Source organism: Ascaphus truei, chromosome 20 (genome assembly GCF_040206685.1).
Source record: "Ascaphus truei isolate aAscTru1 chromosome 20, aAscTru1.hap1, whole genome shotgun sequence".
Taxonomy (NCBI): Eukaryota; Metazoa; Chordata; class Amphibia; order Anura; family Ascaphidae; genus Ascaphus; species Ascaphus truei.
In genome coordinates, this window is record NC_134502.1 from 15,041,094 (window position 1) to 15,062,654 (window position 21,561).

A 21,561-nucleotide genomic window follows, 5' to 3' on the forward strand; every position below is an offset into this window, starting at 1 on the left:
TCATAGTACAAGGAATGCTTGTTATATTTTTATTTGAAGTACGCAAATATATTACCCTTTAAAAATACATTTTTTACTTTTTGAACATACTTCACTATGTGCGTTGTGCGCTGTTTTTCTTGTTGTTCAACCATTTTTAAGGTGTCTATTAATAATATTAATAACAGTTTGTTCTTGTATAGTGCTGCTAGTTTTACGTAGCGCTTTACAGAGACATTTTGCAGGCACAGGTCCCTACCCCGTCGAGCTTACAATCTATGCCTTTTGGTGCCTGCGGCACAGGGAGATAAAGTGACTTGCCCAAGGTCACAAGGATCCAAGCACTGAGAATTGAACCAGGTTTCCCTGCTTCACACGCAGTGCCAGTCAGTGTCTTTACTCACTGAGCAGCTCCTTCTCCCATATTTAGACATACACATCCATTTAAAGAGCAGCAATTTAATGACGATAGCTGGTGTATGGTCGCTGCAAGTTGTGGTAAATATTACTAATCAATGTGACAGATACTGGTGTATCTACAAGACCTTCTCTACATGATGATATATGAAAACTTATTAAACCATGGATACATTGTTACTGTTAAGATTTCTAATGGTACAGTAATTACAGATTAGGAAATTATTAAAATCTCTGTAACTGAATGTACTATGATGTGTGTTACACTGAGCTCTGTCTCTTTGAAATGATACAGGGAAGATGCCAATCCGTTTGAGATCCAATTTTTACCCCCATCAGTCAACGAGTCAGGACAACCAGACTACAGTCAGAGATCTCCTGCTTTTGGGATTTCCAGATCTTCACAACCTCAAGATACTAGTCTTCTATTTGCTACTCATGGTTTACATTGTAACATTCACTGGAAACTTCCTAATCATTGGGATAGTGACAACCAGTCAGCAGCTCAACTCCCCAATTTATTTTTTCCTCTGTCATTTGTCTGTATCTGACATTGTGCTCATCACAAATATTGTCCCTCAAATGCTGCAGGTTATATTGGAAGAAGGGGCCACCATCCCTCTTACTCGCTGCATAATACAGTTAATCTTCAATGGTGTTTCAGCAGGTGCTGAATGCTTTCTTCTCACAGTGATGTCTTATGACCGATACTTGGCTATCTGTAACCCATTGCATTACTCCAGTATTATGAGCGCCAGTCTATGCTATACCTTAGTTACTCTGTGTTGGTTGTTAGGGTTTATACTGACACTTATTGTAGCATGGCTGGTATGTAAATTACAATTCTGTGGCCCCAATGTAATTGACCATTTCTACTGTGAGCTTGGTCCTTTGGTAGAACTGTCTTGCTCAGATACCTCTATTGTTGAAATAGTAGTGGTTGCCCTAGGCACCCCCATAATTATTTTCCCATTTGTGTTCGTTCTTTTAACATATGTTTATATATCACTAACCATTCTCCGGATTCCCGCCACCACTGGGAAACAGAAAGCCTTTTCTACCTGCAGCTCTCATCTAGCAGTTGTGTGTGTATATTATGGAACACTGACTGCAAAATACATAGTTCCATCCAGAGGACAATTACAGAACTTAAACAAGGTCCTAGCTCTGCTGTACACGGTACTGACTCCATTATTCAATCCAATAATATATAGTCTGAGGAATCAGGAGATCAGAGCAGCTCTGAGGAAATGTATCTGCATAGTGATAGGAAGGAAACAGTTCTAATTGAATGCAAAAAGGGCATATTGCACATCTGTAATGTAGTTTTCAGCTTTAAGCTGCTCGCATAAGGCCTCATCCAGGGTGACGCTGGCGCTGGCCGCGATGAAACACATTGTGGCAATGGGTGTGGCCAGCGTGAGCGGACGGACACGCCTGCTCGGCGCTCAGCCACTTGCCGAACAAGCAAAATTGAATTTGCTGCTCGCAAGCGTGTCACTTGAGCAGTTAGCCCAATGAGGGTGAACAAGCTCCTCAATAACCCAAATTATACGTGCTAGTTCAAAAAGGGTATTTTTACTTGCTTCGGCAAGTTTTCATTTCTATATTTACCTACAGTATACCCTTGGCACCATTCATGTTGTAGAACAGACTGTAGCAAGAGCCTTTCCCTTCTTCTCCCATTCCCTTTCAAATATAAATTCTAAGAACACAAACACTAATGTAATTCCTAATAACGCCTAAGAACTCAAACACTAATGTAATTTCTATATTTCTAGAGAGATGTTACTTACCTAAACTGACAAAGGAGAAACTTATTAGTTAAAAATGGCAAAATAGCTAAAGTTGAATTAGCGGCAGCAATTAAATCATTAAGATCAACCAAATCGCCAGGACCAGATGAGCGCTCTAACCTCTACTACAGGAAATATATTAATATTGTATCGCCTTTCCTCCGGGATCTGGGTGCTAAGTGGGGGGCGGGCCCACAGGGGGGGTGCAAGATTGTCTGCGGGGGCGCGAGGTTTACAGAGGCCCTGCGCGCTTCCCGAAGGCATTTAAATTAAGTGCTGGGGAAGTGGCGAAGGCCTTTGTAAACTGCACTTACCTTGGCTCTGGCGGCTTCTGGAGACCATCGCCATGGCAACGCGGTGGCAAATGACGCCGTGAGGTTATGTGATGTCATGACACCGATGTTGGAGCTGACGTAAGAAAGGGGGGATGGCGCAGAGACATAGGAACAGCCGGCAGGGAGCGCAGGGAAAAAAGATTGCGCTCCCTTTTCCTAGAGAGTGAAGAGATCCCGAGAATTTGCATCTAGAGTAAACATAGAAAATATCCACCAAGAAGGAGAAGATCCCCTGAGCTGTGGAACCCACTGAGAAATATCTCTACTGAATAAGATCTCAAGATCTATTGTAAAATTCCAGCTAAAATATCTATTTTCTTTAACATCTCATATATTTTTTCCCCTCAATCCCTCTCCCCCTCCCCCTTCCCCCCCTCTCCCCTAATATAATGTAAATAAAAAGCTATACTATCATGCAATTTAGGATGGGTTTGTATCTTCCCTGTGTTCTTCTCTTCATTCTGTATTCCATGAAAAAGGCTTAATAAAAAGTTGAAAAAAGAAAAAAACTAGTGAAAACCACGGAGTAAAAGTGTAACAGGGACTTCTCCTTGTTAAGAAACTTGCCTCTAATCCAGCAGTATGGTGGTTAATTGCACACCAGCAATCAACCAAATCCACCTGCCTAATCAGAGCTCTGTTAGAAAAAGGCTGTTCCCTGAAACAGGAAGAGGATTCCAGAGCTCACATTTAGAGCTGACCCAGGAAGGACAGACCAGAGATTCCCTAGTCCTCAACTGGGCTGACCTGGGGAACAAACAGATGTGTTGAGCTGCAAAGAAACTGCAGGCTGACAGCAAGACAAAGGGGACAAGATTTCTAAACCTGGATCCTGATATTGCTATAGCACACAAGGGTGCAGACACAGGAGAGCAGAGATGCCTTCCCCTACAACTACAAGATACAGATAAAACTTTCTTATGGGACTGTTATATATCTGTATATATGTATATATATTTGGGGCTGGTAATTAGCATAGCTTACCACCCAGTTAGAGAGGGCTGGACTACATGTGTAGATACCCTCCAAAGCGAAGTAGATTTTTCTTTGGCTTATTTTGAATATTTATGCTGTGTTAAAGGGACAGGTGCAATAAAGCCTAATTTTAGTTTCACTTTAAACAGTCTCCATTGCGTACCTCTGCACACGTCTCTAACAAAAAGTAACAGGAAATAAGTAAATACTAACTAGCCTATGTTTTACATGCCAAAGAGGCAGGTTATGCAATGCAAAGCTTTGGGTAATTACTAAGGTATACCAGCATGGGGGCTAGGAAAACTAATAGAATAGTTCCTGCACTCCTATATATTAGTGATAACAGTCAATCCGGCTCCAAGGACGGGATATACCCCACACCACAGTGAACTTATCCACACACCACACCTCGGGTCACTGAACTAGTCACCCTACCCTACTCCAACCAACACACATCTCTCTAGAATGGACTAAACAACTATTAGAAAGCCATGGAGTAAAGTAACTTGATACATTAGGCCATTAAAGAAATACAAGTACCAAAAATCATACCATAGTTAAAAAAACAAAAAGGAGAGAAAGAACCCCAATGCGCGAGCACTCTAGAAGGTCTGAATAGACTAAGAACCTATTCAGACCTTCTAGAGTGCTCTCACATAGAGGTTCTTTCTCTTCTTTTTGTTCATTTTTCAAGTGTACCACAGATTGTAGCAACTATTTACCACCTTGGTTATTGAGCTGTAACAAGAGATCCTTCCCCTCTCCCCCCCCCCCACTTCCAGGAGCACTCATAATTAAAGTTCCCAGCAGAAAAGGAGACTGCGCTCGTCTGTTCTCTCCTGGATATCTCTGTTTATCCACCTCTCCCCCGCAGCTCCCAAATCCTCCGGCGATCACCCGGGACAACAGTCAGAAATACAATAAAGTTGGAGCGCAGAGAGAAAAGGGTGGTGTTAGACAAAATCACTTTAATGGGTAAAATAACATTTAAAACTTACAATTAGTAAAGCTGCATCGCCCATGGGGTTCCCAAGCCTGTCCTCACTAACACTGCCTCCCTCGGGATTAGGACACTGCCGAGGGAGGCAGTGTTAGTGAGGACAGGCTTGGGAACCCCATGGGCGATGCAGCTTTACTAATTGTAAGTTTTAAATGTTATTTTACCCATTAAAGTGATTTTGTCTAACACCACCCTTTTCTCTCTGCGCTCCAACTTTATTGTAGCACTCATAATTAAACATCACATTATGGGCCTTATTCAGAAAGCCTCGATAAGGCCCTTATCGAGCACTTATCGCCCAAAATGGGTACTCGTATTCAGATAGCCTCGATAAGTGCTCGATAATGGCCTGTATCGACGCAAAATTTTATCGCTATCCAAAATTCGCCAACTGAGCAGCGATCAGCTGCTTATCGACCATTTTCGGATGGTTGATAAACTCGCGCGATTCAGAGACCCGCGACTCGGCTGTCACGGCCTATCGCAGCGCATCGCAGCCCTAAAAGGCGATCTTCTCCCCAAATCCAATTCACCACAAATTTTTGGGTCAATTGGTGGGGAGATGCCTCGATGAGCAGCGATGTGTCGGGACTTAGATAAAATCAGGCCCCTTTCCTGCCTCGGATTAATGCCAGGGGTCTCCGGAGCTGATAGCAATTAATAGCAGCTCCGGACCCCCCGGCATGCATCCGAGGCAGGAAACATGCATGTACAGCAACTTCATTACCTTAGCGGCTAACTGCTAAGGCAATGAAGGGGTTAAACACCTGTGCCAGGCTTACTGTAAGAAACATACAATACAATATTGTCTCTAGCGAGGATGGGTGAAGGGGGAATTTGGCCCTTAGTGGCTGTTTAGGCATTGCGGGGGGGTTGCGGGGGCAGTTAACCCCTTCATTACCTTAGCGGTTAATACCGCTAAGGTAATAAAGGGGTTAACCCAACCGCTACCCACCCGCAAGGTCTAAACACCCATCCTTAGGGCTAATACCCCCTTCACCCACCCGTGAGGCCTAAACACCCACCCCTGACTGACTATACCCACCCTATACCCATTGAGTAGTATAGTGGTACATCATACCCATATAATAATAATATGGGCATGATAAGCCTCTATAGCACTCAATGGGCACCCTAATCACAATACAGTAATAAAAGGTTTGCGATTGGTGTTCGCTTGTACTTAACCCCTTAATGACTATAGCGGTTAGTAACCGCTAAGGTGATTAAGGGGTTAGGGGCCATTAGAATGTATTTATTTTGTATATATGCTTTCTGGCAACAGAGGACAGAGGGACCTGCTGTTGTGGTAAGTATAACTTTATTTATTTACTTTATTTATGTATGCTAATGCAGTGTTTAATAATGGGCAAATAATCTATTATCCATATCTGGATAATAGTTATTTTGCCCATTACTGTACTGTATGGGTTTGGGCGGAGGGGGGGGAAGGCATGTATTGATGTTTTTTTAAATATTTATTAATATACATTTCTTTAATAGTGTAGAGGTGCAGGGGGTCTCCGGAGCTGAACCACGTTGGTTTGATGTCCGGGGACCCCCTGCTTCCCGAGATACAGGCCCCATTATGGGGTGCCGGTATCCCTCTGCATTGAAATGTCCCACGTCACCTGACCGGGACATTTCCTTGCATAGGAGATACCAGCACCCCATAAAGGTGCCTGTATCTCGGGAAGCAGGGGGTCCCCGGACATAAAACCAACGTGGTTCAGCTCCGGAGACCCCCTGCACCTCTACACTATTAAAGAAATGTATATTTAAATAAATAATTTTCGGGCGACATTTCAGCTGTTAGAGGCAGCTCTCTCAGAGCAGCTCTCTCTGCAGCAGAAATGAATCGCTGGTTTAGGCCTTTTCAGAGGCTCGAGGCTCTCACTGGCAGCAACTCGCCCGTTTTGGGAATTTTGCTATCACTGGTAATCGAGCCTTTCTGAATACCGTGATAGCAACGCCCAAAAAACAGTAATTTTAAATTCCCTGGTGATTTTTTTTATCAACCCTCTCTGAATAAGGCCCTATATTTCCAGCAAGTCATGGATTATCCATTCATTGGAGGTCACTACAGGCACTATGGGGTTATTATGGTTATACATATTTTATTATCTTGCTATCATTTACTCTTGACTCGCCTAAACTGCCTATCTATATCTTACCCGTTGTATACATACATAAGGGATCAGCTGTGCTGTGCTATAGGAGCAGTTCGGGAGACGCTCTAGCAGGAATGGTTTTATTAATAAAATGCATCCATCTTTCTATTCCTTGTTATCTTTTTCTATATTACTTGTACTTCAAATAAATGAACATACACGCCCAGCAGCAGTTTCAGTTCAATGTGTAAAAACTATTACCCAACTATCATACAGCAGACACTTTTGGGGCACGTTTACTAAGCGGTGCTCTGACACGAAACCTGTTTCCGGCACTGGAAGATGCAGCACGGAAAATAAGCGCAAACCCAAATCACCTAGTGATACTATATAAAAAAACAAATATAATTTATATCACCAATAGGGAGATGCACCCTTAGATAAGGCAACAAGAACACTCCGAAGCGCAAAAACTCCCCTCAGGCCTGTAAAAAAAGAAAACCAACATAGTGCAAATGTGTATCAAACAACTTAATTAAAATCACACTTATGAATGCCTACTCCCGTGGTAAAGAATTAAATCAGGTGTTTCCAGATTTCTGATCTGGAGCAGTAATAAGGCATGAACTCTCCCGGACCATAAATGTAAAGAAGAATATATATAGTGGAATACAATTTAATTAAAAAACACATACATAAGCAGTGAGCCCATTCAACTCACATGCTCCCACAAGTACACAGGCAATTTGACCACTCTGGGTCCATTAGAAGTCTTGATTGTGCCTCTCTGCAGTGGATGTAGCTGGAGGCTGGAGGGTCTATGCAGATTGGGTGTTCCATACCCCAATCTGATTGGCTGTAGTAGACCATGAGATTCCCTTTGATAAGACACCAGCCGGCACTGGAAGATCGCTGTGAGCTCATTGACTTGAATGGTCCATATGATCACTAAGTGCCGAGTGGTGTCTTATCATAGCGTAATAAATATGTGGGACACACCAAAGCACACGGTGGTTTTAGGGCCATGTTTGGGAGGAAGTATAAGGAGTGCTGTACTATCCTTATAGCGCTGCAGTATAACCCAGAGTGTGGGACAGGCGCCCAAATATAATATTAAGTAGGAAGTTCCAGGAATATCCCAGAGATATCTTACAATTATCCAAAGGTATCTCGGAGAGAACTCATTTTCTCTCACTCCCCTTACGATATTATAAAAAAATCCCTTACAAATGGATGCGAGAGAAAAAGGAGTTCAGTGTCTCTATCAGCAGACACGAGTCACCCATGCTCACCTGTTAGTTTATCTCAGTCCCATCACAGTCCTCTCTAAGGGGTCAGAGTTGATAAAAACAAGTTTAGGTGCCTCAGAGGTTCAAACAACCCAACGCATTTCACCCAATGGCTCCCTCAAGGGTTTCTTATAACCACTTACTTATCCATCGTATATACCCATAAGTTTTAACCCCATTTTGGAAAGAATAAAGGATACAAAAATCCTAAATGATATACATTTAGAGGAGGGATATTTAAAGGACCACATATTCAATTTAAAAATAAGCAGCAAATACAATAAAGAGAATGAATACATTCTAATCTTTGATATATATATATATCAAAGATTAGAATGTATTCATTCTCTTTATTGTATTTGCTGCTTATTTTTAAATTGAATATGTGGTCCTTTAAATATCCCTCCTCTAAATGTATATCATTTAGGATTTTTGTATCCTTTATTCTTTCCAAAATGGGGTTAAAACTTATGGGTATATACGATGGATAAGTAAGTGGTTATAAGAAACCCTTGAGGGAGCCATTGGGTGAAATGCGTTGGGTTGTTTGAACCTCTGAGGCACCTAAACTTGTTTTTATCAACTCTGACCCCTTAGAGAGGACTGTGATGGGACTGAGATAAACTAACAGGTGAGCATGGGTGACTCGTGTCTGCTGATAGAGACACTGAACTCCTTTTTCTCTCGCATCCATTTGTAAGGGATTTTTTTATAATATCGTAAGGGGAGTGAGAGAAAATTAGTTCTCTCCGAGATACCTTTGGATAATTGTAAGATATCTCTGGGATATTCCTGGAACTTCCTACTTAATATTATATTTGGGCGCCTGTCCCACACTCTGGGTTATACTGCAGCGCTATAAGGATAGTACAGCACTCCTTATACTTCCTCCCAAACATGGCCCTAAAACCACCGTGTGCTTTGGTGTGTCCCACATATTTATTACGCTATGATAAGACACCACTCGGCACTTAGTGATCATATGGACCATTCAAGTCAATGAGCTCACAGCGATCTTCCAGTGCCGGCTGGTGTCTTATCAAAGGGAATCTCATGGTCTACTACAGCCAATCAGATTGGGGTATGGAACACCCAATCTGCATAGACCCTCCAGCCTCCAGCTACATCCACTGCAGAGAGGCACAATCAAGACTTCTAATGGACCCAGAGTGGTCAAATTGCCTGTGTTCTTGTGGGAGCATGTGAGTTGAATGGGCTCACTGCTTATGTATGTGTTTTTTAATTAAATTGTATTCCACTATATATATTCTTCTTTACATTTATGGTCCGGGAGAGTTCATGCCTTATTACTGCTCCAGATCAGAAATCTGGAAACACCTGATTTAATTCTTTACCACGGGAGTAGGCATTCATAAGTGTGATTTTAATTAAGTTGTTTGATACACATTTGCACTATGTTGGTTTTCTTTTTTTACAGGCCTGAGGGGAGTTTTTGTGCTTCGGAGTGTTCTTGTTGCCTTATCTAAGGGTGCATCTCCCTATCATGCGACAAGTCAGCAGCATACTGTATGCCTCTCTGGGGGTAATTCAATATATCCGAAGTGACAAATCGCAGAAAACCTGCATTGACTTGAATTACCTACATATACTATATATTACAAAATATATATTTTTTATTTCATTATTTGGGATATACTGTATTATTCTATTTGAAAGATTTTTACATTTTATTTGTTTTTGTTCAAGTTTAATTAAAAAAATTATATATAGGCAATTTTATTTTTAGATGATTTTTTCTGTTCATACAGTAGTTCATTTTATTTTTTATACATTTTTCCAATTTTTCTTATACATTTTTAATTAATACATTGGTTAATTAGTTAATTGATATATATTATTATATCAATTAACTAATTAACCAATGTATTAATTAAAAATGTATAAGAAAAATTGGAAAAATGTATAAAAAATAAAATGAACTACTGTATGAACAGAAAAAATCATCTAAAAATAAAATTGCCTATATATAATTTTTTTAATTAAACTTGAACAAAAACAAATAAAATGTAAAAATCTTTCAAATAGAATAATACAGTATATCCCAAATAATGAAATAAAAAATATATATTTTGTAATATATAGTATATGTAGGTAATTCAAGTCAATGCAGGTTTTCTGCGATTTGTCACTTCGGATATATTAAATTACCCCCAGAGAGGCATACAGTATGCTGCTGACTTGTCGCATGATGGTCCATATTTACTAAGTGATGCTGTAGCATGAGACATCTTCAAGAGTTTTCTTGATAAGGCTTATTTATTGAGCCTTAAAATTTACAGCACACAAAAACAAAACAGCTTCTTGTCAGCATACAAAACAAAATAGCTTCACTTCAGCATAGAAAAACAAGATAGCTTCTTTTCAGCATGCAGGACAAAGACAGTTCATCAAACATGTACTTTTAAAACAGACCTTGTAGCAGTAGCCTTACTTCAGCATTTCACTCCTGTCTCCTGACCAGCTAGCCTGCATGTGTGTACAGCCTGGGTTTTTTTAAAACACCTTGATGAGGCAGCTGGGCTTAGACTAATTAACTCAGCTGAAAGTTAACCTCCTCACTGCTGCACTGCAGACCTACACATAGTTCTGCCAGGCATATGGCTGGTGACGTTTATTTACCCTATCACATTCCTCCCCTGTTAGTGTGTGGCTGGGGCCACGCGCGGCTGAAGCCTGACCATCCACCCCTTCCTAGAGAAAAAATCAGCATTCGCATCTTTTCCAGGTCTGTGCTGAATCTCAAACGAGAAGGGTTGGAGGGCCATATATCACCTGGTCAACCTAGCATTAGAGTCTTTCATAGTACTTAACCATTTCAATGGAGCATGGTCTCTCACCAGAGTAAAATGGACTCCTGCCAGGTAATGCCTCAAAGCCTCGAGGCACTCCTTCTCAATCACTGAGTAGTTTGTTTCCCTCGGGAACAATTTCCTACTTAGAAAAAGGATTGGATTTCCACTCCCTCAAACTGTTGTGACTACACTGCCCCTAGCCCTATCTCTGATGCATCGGTTTGCACTACACAAGGCCTGTTAAAGTCTGGGCATTTAAGGACGGAACCCTATGATAGGCACCTTTTTATGTCCTCAAAGGCTCTCTGACACTCCCTTGACCATACCACTTGTGTAGGGGCACACTTTTTTGTGAGGTCCGTTAATGGGGCTGCAACTTCCGAGTAGTTGGGGATGAACCGCCGATAGTCCCCTAAAACCCAACAGTGAGAATACCTGTGTTTTTGTTTTTGGGGTCGGAACTTCTTTCAGGGCAGCAACCTTATCGGCTAGTGGCCTTACTTTTCTACCTCCCACTGCATACCCTAAATATTTGGTTTCTGCCTTACCTAAGGCACATTTCTTAGGGTTGGCTGTGAGCCCTGCCTCTCTTAGAGATTTGAGGACCTCTTTCAGCCTATTTAGATGGGCCCACCAGTGTTTACTATAAATGACAATGTCATCTAGGTAGGCTGCGGCATAAGCCCTATGAGGTCTCAGCACTTTATCCATGAGCCTCTGAAATGTGGCTGGGGCTCCATGCAGTCCAAATGGCATTGTCACAAACTGGTATAAACCCATGGGAGTGGCAAAGGCTGTTTTGCATTTGGACTTTTCCTCTAAAGGTATTTGCCAGTATCCTTTTGTTAAGTCCAGTGTGGATATATATTCCGCGTTACCAAGGGCGTCAATTAACTCGTCCACCCTTGGCATCGGATATGCGTCAAACTTGGATACCGCATTCACCTTTCGGAGGTCCACACAAAATCTTACCTTCCCATCGGGTTTAGGGAACATAACTAGCGAACTACACCACTCATTGCATGATTCCTCAATCACACCTAAGTGTAACATTTCTTATATCTCCTTCTCTACCAGGGCCTTACGCCTTTCAGGCAACCTATAAGGACGGGAACGTACTTTTACCCCAGGTGCTGTCTCTATCACATGTGAAACTAAATTAGTTTGCCCTGGTAAATCAGAAAAAACATCATTGAATTGTGTAATTATTTCTAACAAGTCCCCTTTTTGTTCAGAGGACAATTGTCTACCCATTGGGACTTCCTCGTCACCACAGGTGTTCCCCCGTGGGGGCTGAGGACCCAGGTCCGTTTCCTCCTCCACCGGGTGGATGAATAGAGACCGCTGCACCTTCCAGGGTTTCAGCAAGTTCACATGGTAAATTTGGTTACTCTTCCTGGACCCTGGTTGAGCAATCTCATAATCCACATCACCCGTGCGGTGGAGTACTTCGAATGGGCCCTGCCATTTGGCTAGGAGTTTGCTCTCACAACTGGGTAACAATAACATCACCTGGTCTCCTGGGTGAAACACTCTCATACGAGCATTTTGATTTTAATGTCTCTCCTGACTGTCCTGGGCTGATCTAAGATTCTCCCTAGCAAAATGGCTGACCACATCTAGGCGCTTCCTAAGGTCCAATACATATTGCAGGGTATTCTTAAAAGGGGACCCCTGTTCCTCCCAGAACTCCTTTAGGAGGTCTAGGATACCCCAGGGTTGGTGGCCATACAGCAGTTCAAATGGAGAGAATCCCATGGAGGCCTGGGGAACTTCCCACACTGCAAACAGCAGAAAAGGGAGAAGTTCATCCCAGGCTCTCTTCTCTCAATCTACAAATTTTCTCAGCATCCTTTTTAGAGTTCGGTTAAATCTTTCCACCAATCCGTCAGTCTGTGGATGGTAGACCGATGTCCGAACAGACTTGACCTCTAGTAATTTTAAGACATCCTGCATCAGTTTAGCCATAAAATTTGTACCTTGGTCTGTCAACATAACCTGGGGAAGTCCAACCCGTGAGAACAGCTCCAACAACTTGTTGGCTACATGCTTCGCCGTTGCTGTCCTCAGGGGGAACGCCTCAGGATATCTTGTTGCATAGTCAACTATTACGAGAATAAACCTGTATCCTTTCGCAGAAGGTTCTAGAGGTCCTACCAAGTCTACTCCAATCCTCTCAAAGGGAACTGACACCAAGGGTAGAGGAACCAAGGGAGCTGGTTTTTGTCCCTTCGGACTAGTTAGCTGGCACTCAGGATATGCCGCACATTACTTAGCAATATCACTATGCATCCCATGCCAATAGAATTGGGACAAAAATATGGTCCAAGGTTTTATCCCTACCAAGGTGACCACCCCAAAGGACAGTATGGGCTAGGGTGAATAAAGATTTAACAAACGCCTTGGAACCAATATTTGTCTGGTGACCTTCCCTGTTTGTGTCTGCGTATTCACTCTATACAGGATATCATTTGACAATTCAAAATGGGGGAATAATATAACCCCCTATGCATTCAATATCTGCTCATCAATTTTTACCACTTTATCATATTGTCTAGCAAGGACTGGGTATTCCCTTTGCCTCTGGTGAAAATCAGGGAGATATATGTCTGGTAAATCTCCAGGGCCCATATCCCCCTCCTTCTGGCCATCCCCAGCCATCACTTGTGACTTCTGGCTACTAGTATGGTCACCTTGAGACCCAGTTATCTGCAACCAGTCCTGTTTGTCAGAGCGTCTCTGCTTTCAACTCTTTGGAACCCTGTGTCTACTGGGGAAAAGGTTTGCCGAGAAGGGGAACAGTTTACCAGGGTTCTCCTGAGCCATAGAATATGGCTCCTCGTGAGAGACTGGAGCCATTAGGTCTGAAAAGAAAGGCCAGTCCCGACCGAGCACAACGGGGGCGGGGAGCCAAGGAGCGACTCCTACTTTGAGGTAGGGTTCCTGACCTTTTACCTGTAGCCGGATTTTGGCCGTCGGATACCGTTTTACATCGCCGTGTATACATTCTTTACTCCATGGGGAGTCAAAGGAACACACGTTAGGCGGTAACAGTTCCTGGGAGACCAAAGTTTTCCCAGAGCCTGAATCTACAAGGGCCTGGACTATTTTACCCCCAATCTGGGCTGGAAGTAGCCAGGGCTTGTAATTTTCTCCAGTGAAGGCTGAGGCGACGGTCCTGCTGAAGAAACAATCCACCTGTGGACAGTCCACATGCCGTGGCCTTGTTCTCCGCAGGCGGAACATGGAGAGAGTTCCCTCGCAGGAGGATGCCGCAGATAGCGCTCCACTGGACCGGATACTGGAGACCAGGCATCTGGTGGGTCCTGTGGGCGACGTCCTCGGAAGTTCCTCTCATGTGGCGACAAGCCGACATCAGGAAGTGGATGAGGGTCTCGGCGGTGCCTGGTGTTTGGACCTCTCCCTTGTTGGAAGGACTGCTCCTTTCGTGGCACTTGGCAGTTGCGTATGGAGGGGCCGTAGTTTCCCCGTTGGTCCGGTTTCCCTCTTTGTGCACCCGCAACGCCGGTAAAGCCGGATCCATCAGGTCCATGACACTCGCTTGGTCCTCGGCCCCAAGGAAGTTCTCCACGAGTCGGACCGCTAAAGCTAGGGTATCAGCAGCATGGCATTTTACCCAAGAGCATGCGGAAGGAGTTATTACTTGTAGGAATTTTCCAACACAACTTGTTCAAGAACAGTCTCCTTAGTGTGTTGCTTAGGTTGTAAGCGGTTACACAGCGGTTACACAAGTCCAATAACTGCTGAGCTAGGACCCAGGGTCTCATCTAAGATGTGTACTTAAGGTTCCGGAAATGCTGCCGGTAGGTCTCTGGGGTCAGACCTAAGCAATCCAGTATGGCGGCTTTTACTTGTTTGTAATCCATTGCCTGGTCTGATGGGAGGCCCTGATGTGCGGCCTGGGCTTCTCCTATAAGGAGTGGGGCCAAAGCGATTGCCCAGTGGTCTACAGACCAGCCCTGGGCTTCGGCAACCCTTTCAAATGTCAGTAAAAATGCCTCTGGATCCTCGTTCGTAGCCATTTTCCTCAGGAGGACCGGGGGTTTGTTCACAAGTTCTGGACTGGAAGAACCCTGGAATTGGGTCAGCAGCCTGGCCATCCGCTCATTCTGTGCTGCCTGCTGCTGGGTTAGGAGCTGGGTTTGCTGCTGCAATAGTCTTTCATCTCTCTCTGCCTGTAGTTGGGCCTGCTCGCACAGAAACTCTTTTAAAAAAATTCAATTTTTTTCTTCATTTTTGTGTGTGTGGCCCTTCAACTGCAGGGGCCTCTCAACATCCCGGCACTTCTGACACCATATGTTGCAGGGTACATGCAACCACATGCAGGTTTTCTTGATAAGGCTTATTTATTGAGCCTTAAAATTTACAGCACACAAAAACAAAACAGCTTCTTGTCAGCATTCAAAAAACAAAATAGCTTCTCTTCAGCATAGAAAAACAAGACAGCTTCTTTTCAGCATGCAGGACACAGACAGTTAATCAAACATGTACTTTTAAAACAGACCTTGTAGCAGTAGTCTTACTTCAGCATTTCACTCCAGTCTACTGACCAGCTAGCCTGCATGTGTGTACAGCCTGGGGGTTTTAAAACACCTTGATGAGGCAGATGGGCTCAGACTAATTAACTCAGCTGAAAGTTAACCTCCTCACTGCTGCACTGCAGACCTACACATAGGTCTGCCAAGCATATGGCTGGTGACGTTTATTTACCCTGTCACAACCATATTTATCAAACAGTAATTTCAATGGGAAAGGTTTAGTTCTTAGTAAATCTGGTGCCTTTTTCGTCTACATTTTGCAGCTGGGAGACTCTGATAAATAACCTCCAGAAACAATAAATTGTTGGGTCTGTTTATCAGAGTCTCCTGGGGGTGAATAAAACTGTGTCTGATTTATCAAGGAAAACCTATTCCCATTAACACCATGTCACAGACTTGTGCACATGTGGAAAAACTAAAGATAAGAACCTACAGTAGATACATTGGCACAAAGAAGCATGAGATGAAAATGTGTCTGTGTCCCAGTTTTGCCACCAAATTACATAGTTACATTGTTACATAGTAGACGAGGTTGAAAAAAGACATACGTCCATCAAGTTCAACCTACGCTAAATTTAAACAACAGATACTTTATCCTATATCTATACTTACTTATTGATCCAGAGGAAGGCAAACAAAAAACCCCAGTGTCATATCATCCAATGATATGTCATAAGGGGAAAAATAAATTAATTCCCGACTCCAAGAATTGGCAATCGGATTAATTCTGGATCAACATCCTTCCCATGTATACTTTTTTGGTATATCCCTGTATACCTTTCCTTTCTAAAAAGATTTCCAATCTTTTTTTGAACAAATCTATTGTATCTGCCATCACAGACTCAATGGGTAATGAATTCCACATATTAACTGCCCTTACTGTAAAGAATCCTTTCCTTTGTTGCTGGTGAAATCTTTTTTCCTCCCACCTAAAGGGATGCCCCCGAGTCCTTTGTACTGCCCGTGGGATGAATAGTTCTTTTGAAAGCTCCTTGTATTGTTCCCGAATATATTTGTATATAGTTATCCTATCCCCTCTTAGACGCCTCTTTTCTAAGTAAATAAATCTAATTTAGCTAGCCTCTCCTCATAAGTTAGAATGTCCATCCCCTTTATTAATTTGGTGGCTCTTCTCTGCACTCTCTCTAGTTCCATAATGTCTTTTCTAAGGAGTGGTGCTTAAAAAATTGTACTTCATATTCATTGATGGACCCTTTCATGATGCTGGTCAAACTGAGAAAAGTTTGAAGATCTTTGCAAAGTTCCAATCAACAAATGGATTCATGACTTGTTATTTTCTCCCATATTATTAGCACAGTCCGTCCCTAGAGTCCTTATTATAGTCTCTGTGCAATCAGAATCCCACAATGATGCCTCTACTGATTGCTTGGAGATGATAAATTGGGACACGAAGCAGTGAACATTATAGCCCGTCAGCGACAGCTTTTGTATTCAGTGCTGAAGGAGAGAGTTCTGCTTGCAGCTCAAAAACACTGACAATTATGCACCGATCTCATCTGTATTTTACCTGCTGACCTCTTTTATTGATACAGTTTTCAGTTTAGAGATAATGCCAGCTGCTTAATTATCTTGTCTGAAATACTTTGCCTGTTCCTGACAATTGTGGGAATGACCCATATGGGATGACAGATATGGAGAAGACCTGGACTCATTGCATGGTAAGTGAATTGGATCTGATGCCACAAGGTTAGTGGAGCAGTGACTGAGATCTACTACTCTGATCTACTGCTCTAATTTTAAGGATTAAAAAGTTCTCTTTGGCTTTCAGATACATTTGTAAAAAGGAAAAAAAGGTCACTATTTTATGGTCATGATATTACACAAATGTGTTATTCCCCTTAAAATTACTTATTCGGAAAGGGTGCTTAGTGTGTGGAATCCAACATTAAACCAGTGAACATTTTGTAAATAATGTTTAAGTCTAATTGGCTTCCTTAAAGGAAAAGGGAAAACTTGATAGTACAGTAGTGTAGGATAACATTTAATAGATCAACAAGAGTTTAAATGTACAAGCCCTCGAATGTCCAGGGTTCTACTTCTGTACCAACAGAAAGCAAAGCATCCCCAACACACGTCCAATTTGACAAAGCATTTGATCCAGTTCTTTATGTTTTTTTCTATCATATGTGTAGGAAATAGACTTCAATCTTCTGGCCAACACATTTCAATCCTGCACCCACATCAAGGTCAGACCCTTTCAGCAGGTCCTACATTAACAATGTTATACGGTGTCCTCTGTATTTCCTCCACTGCATGGAGAGAAAAGGAAATAAACCAATGACATTGGGCTATTAACACTGGAGTACTATTTTCCTGCAGTACTGTATATAGACTTCTACAATACTGGGAATACCATGGAAGAGAAGGCGCCATCTTTAGTGGACATTTTAAATGGTCTTTCAAATATTTGTAACACTTAGCAGCGTTATATTGGGGCATGTTGTATATATGTTCCAAACAATGATATAGCATGGTATATGTAACATGTAACCTGTGCGTGTCTGACCGTGACATGGTTTCAGGCTTAACATGTTTTGGTCAAAAGGTTTAACTAAATGACTCAAACGTCTGAGAAGAAAAAACATATAGAAATGAATAAAATATAATATTGGATGTGCATTGGGCTTCTTTGGATACGGTTGTATATTTGAGGTCACTTTCCCAGTAACACTGCAGTTGGCACAATTCAATATATAAATATTTATAATACTGTGTGAATGGGGATTGAGCTCACAAAGATTGTGTATTTCTTCTCCTTCTTCAGGTCACGGTTATACAATGAGTCAGAGATAGTAATGACCCACACAGGGTTTATCTTCAGGCATTAAAATCTCTGACTTGTGTGCAACTTCCTTACCTGTTGACAAAACCGCATGATTAATACTAATATCTCAAATTTGGCCATGTGCATAGGAAAGGTTTGATATTATTTGGAAAAATACATAACAACAATCATCTGTTCCATAGCAGGTCTTAAATTTAGGTGATGATTTATTTAACAAAAATAAAGCCAAAATGGAGAAGCCATGTGTGAAAAACTAAGTACACCTTATGATTCAATAGCTTGTAGAACCACCTTTAGCAGCAATAACTTGAAGTAATCATTTTCTGTATGACTTTATCAGTCTTTCACATAGTTATGGAGGAATTTTGGCCCACTCTTCTTTACAACGTTGCTTCAGTTCATTGAGGTTTGTGGGCATTTGTTTATGCAAAGCTCTCTTAAGGTCCAGCCACAGCATTTCAATCGGGTTGAGGTCTGGACTTTGACTGGGCCATTGCAACAACCTTGATTCTTTTCTTTTTCAGCCATTCTGTTGTAGATTTGCTGGTGTGCTTGGGATCATTGTCCTGTTGCATGACCCAATTTCTGCCAAGCTTTAGCTGTCAGACATATGGCTTCACATTTGACTCTAGAATACTTTGGGATACAGAGAAGTTCATGGTCGACTCAATGACTGCAAGGTTCCCAGGTCCTGTGGCTGCAAAAACCAGCCCAAATCATCACCCCTCCACCACCGTGCTTGACAGTTGGTATGAGGTGTTTGTGCTGATATGCTGTGTTTGGTTTTCACCAAACATGCGCTGTGCATTATGGCCAAACATCTCCACTTTGATCTCGTCTGTCCAAAGGACATTGTTCAAGAAATCTTGTGGTTTGTTCAGATGCAACTTTGCAAACGTAAGCCGTGCTGCCATGTTCTTTTTAGAGAGAAGAGGCTTTCTCCTGGCAACCTTTCCAAACAAAGCATATTTGTTCAGTCTTTTTCTAATTGTACTGTCATGAACTTTAACATTTAACATGCTAACTGGGCCTGTAGAGTATGAGATGTAACTCTTGGGTATTTTGCAATTTCTCTGAGCATTGAGCGGTCTAACCTTGGGGTGCATTTGCAGGGATGTCCACCCCTGGGAAGATTGGCAACCGTCTTGAATGTTTTCTACTTTTGAATAATCTTTCTCACTGTAGAATGATGGACTTTAAATTGTTTGGAAATGGCCTTATAACCCTTCCCAGATTGATGGGTAGCAACAGTTGCTTCTCTAAGATCATTGATGATGTCTTTCCTCCTTGGCATTGTGTTAACACATACCTGAATGCTCCAGACCAGCAAACTGCTAAAACTTCGGCTTTTATAGAGGTGGTCACACTTGCTGATGATCAATTAATCAAGGGCATTTGATTAGCAGCACCTGTCTGCTACATGGCATCTTAATTCCTATGGAAGCAGTAAGGGTGTACTTATTTTTTCACACATAGCTTCTCCATTTTGGCTGTATTTTTGTTAAATAAATCATGACACAGTGTAATATGTCATGTGTTGTTCTTCATCTGAGGTTGTATTTACATCATTTTTAGACCTGCTAAGGAACAGATGATTGTTATTATGTCCTGATATGTAAAACCATGGAATTCAAAGAGGGTGTACTTTCTTTTTCACATGACTGTATACTGATATAAGGTATGATATAATGAGATATATGGTATGATATAATGAGTTATAAGGTATGATATAATGAGATATAAGGGGTTTTCTGGTGATCGAAGGTGTCTTATGGAATAATACCACCTGGTAAGTAGGATGCAATATGTCAGGTCCCATTCTACTTTGCCTATTGCAACATAAGCATCTTTAGAAGAGCAGTCATTGCATGATAATAGATGCTGATTGGTTGCTGCAAGTTATGATACATTTTAGTGGATCAATGTGACAGACATAGGTGTATCTACAATAACTCTGCTCTACATGATGATTGATGTAAACTTGTTAAACCATAGACACCTGGTTACTGTTAAGATTTCAAATGGTCCAGTAATTACAGATTAGGAGATTCTTAAAATCTCTATAACTGAATGTACTGTAATGTGTGTTACACTGACCTCTGTCTCTTTGAAATAATACAGGGAAGATGCCAGTTGTGAGATCCAACTTTTATTATCTTCAGTCAACGAGTCAGTACAACCAGACGACAGTCAGAGAATTCCTGCTATTGGGATTTCAAGATCTTCATGGCCTCAATATATTAATCTTCACATTGTTACTCATGGTTTACATTGTAACATGTACTGGAAACTTCCTCATCATTGGATTAGTGGCAACCAGTCAGCAGCTCCACTCACCAATGTATTTATTCCTCGGCCATTTGTCTGTATCTGACATCTTGCTCATCACAAATATTGTGCCCCAAATGCTGCAGGTTATATTGGAAGAAGGGGCCACCATCCCTCTTATTAGCTGCATAACACAGTTTTTCTTCAATGGCGTTTCAGCAGGTGCTGAATGCTTTCTTCTCACAGTGATGTCTTATGACCGATACTTGGCAATCTGTGACCCATTGCATTACTCCAGAATTATGGGCGCCAGTCTATGCTATACCTTAGTAACTCTGTGCTGGTTGTTAGGGTTTATACTGACACTTATTGTAACATGGCTGGTATGTGAATTACAATTATGTGGCCCAAATATCATTGACCATTTCTTGTGCGAGCTTGGTCCTTTGTTAGAATTATCTTGCTCAGATACCTCCATTGTAGAAATAGCGGTGTTTGTGATAGCCATCCCTTCAATTGCTTTCCCATTTGTGTTTGTTCTTTTAACATATGTTTATATCTCACTAACCATTCTCCGGATCCCCTCCACCACTGGGAAACAGAAAGCCTTCTCTACCTGCAGCTCTCATCTAGCAGTTGTGTGTGTGTATTATGGGACACTGATTGCAAAGTACATGGTTCCATCCAGAGGAGAATTACAGAACTTAAACAAGGGCCTTTCTCTGCTGTGCACAGTAGTAACTCCATTATTCAATCCAATAATATATAGCCTGAGGAATCAGGAGATCAGAGAAGCTCTGAGGAAATGTATATGGATGGTGATAGGAAGATAACAATTCTTATCTTATGCAAAAAGGGGATATACTGCACATCTGTAATGTAGTATTTGGGTTAAGAATGAAAAAGCATAACCTGAGTCTGACAGGACAAAACCATGGGGAATAAATTGCTGATGAAGTTATACACTGGGTTATCCATCTGTTAGCAGCATCATTCTGAATTTATGGATTGCTGAACTAATGATAAACTGATAACAAAATAAACCTGTTGTCTCAAATATTGATTTATATGAGCTTCTCTAACCATTTCAAGTGTGTCTCTTCTTACGTTATAGTAACACCTAAATTAGCCGAATATACAAACAGAAATGAGACTGCACCAGTTATTGGCACAAATATTTTCCATGATCATTATTCACGGGCCATCACCTCCC

At 41.8% G+C, this 21,561-nt stretch overlaps 2 protein-coding genes across 2 annotated transcripts; both read left to right on the forward strand.

Moving 5' to 3' along the window:
• Positions 1 to 696: 696 nt before the first annotated feature.
• LOC142470928 (olfactory receptor 11A1-like) lies at positions 697 to 1,683 on the forward strand. Its single transcript, XM_075577734.1, has one exon. It carries the CDS (start codon positions 697 to 699, stop codon positions 1,681 to 1,683), a length of 987 nt encoding a protein of 328 aa, XP_075433849.1.
• An 18,643-nt stretch (positions 1,684 to 20,326) lies between these two features.
• LOC142470929 (olfactory receptor 11A1-like) lies at positions 20,327 to 21,181 on the forward strand. Its single transcript, XM_075577735.1, has one exon. It carries the CDS (start codon positions 20,342 to 20,344, stop codon positions 21,179 to 21,181), a length of 840 nt encoding a protein of 279 aa, XP_075433850.1. The 5' UTR covers positions 20,327 to 20,341.
• The last annotated feature ends 380 nt before the right edge of the window (positions 21,182 to 21,561 follow it).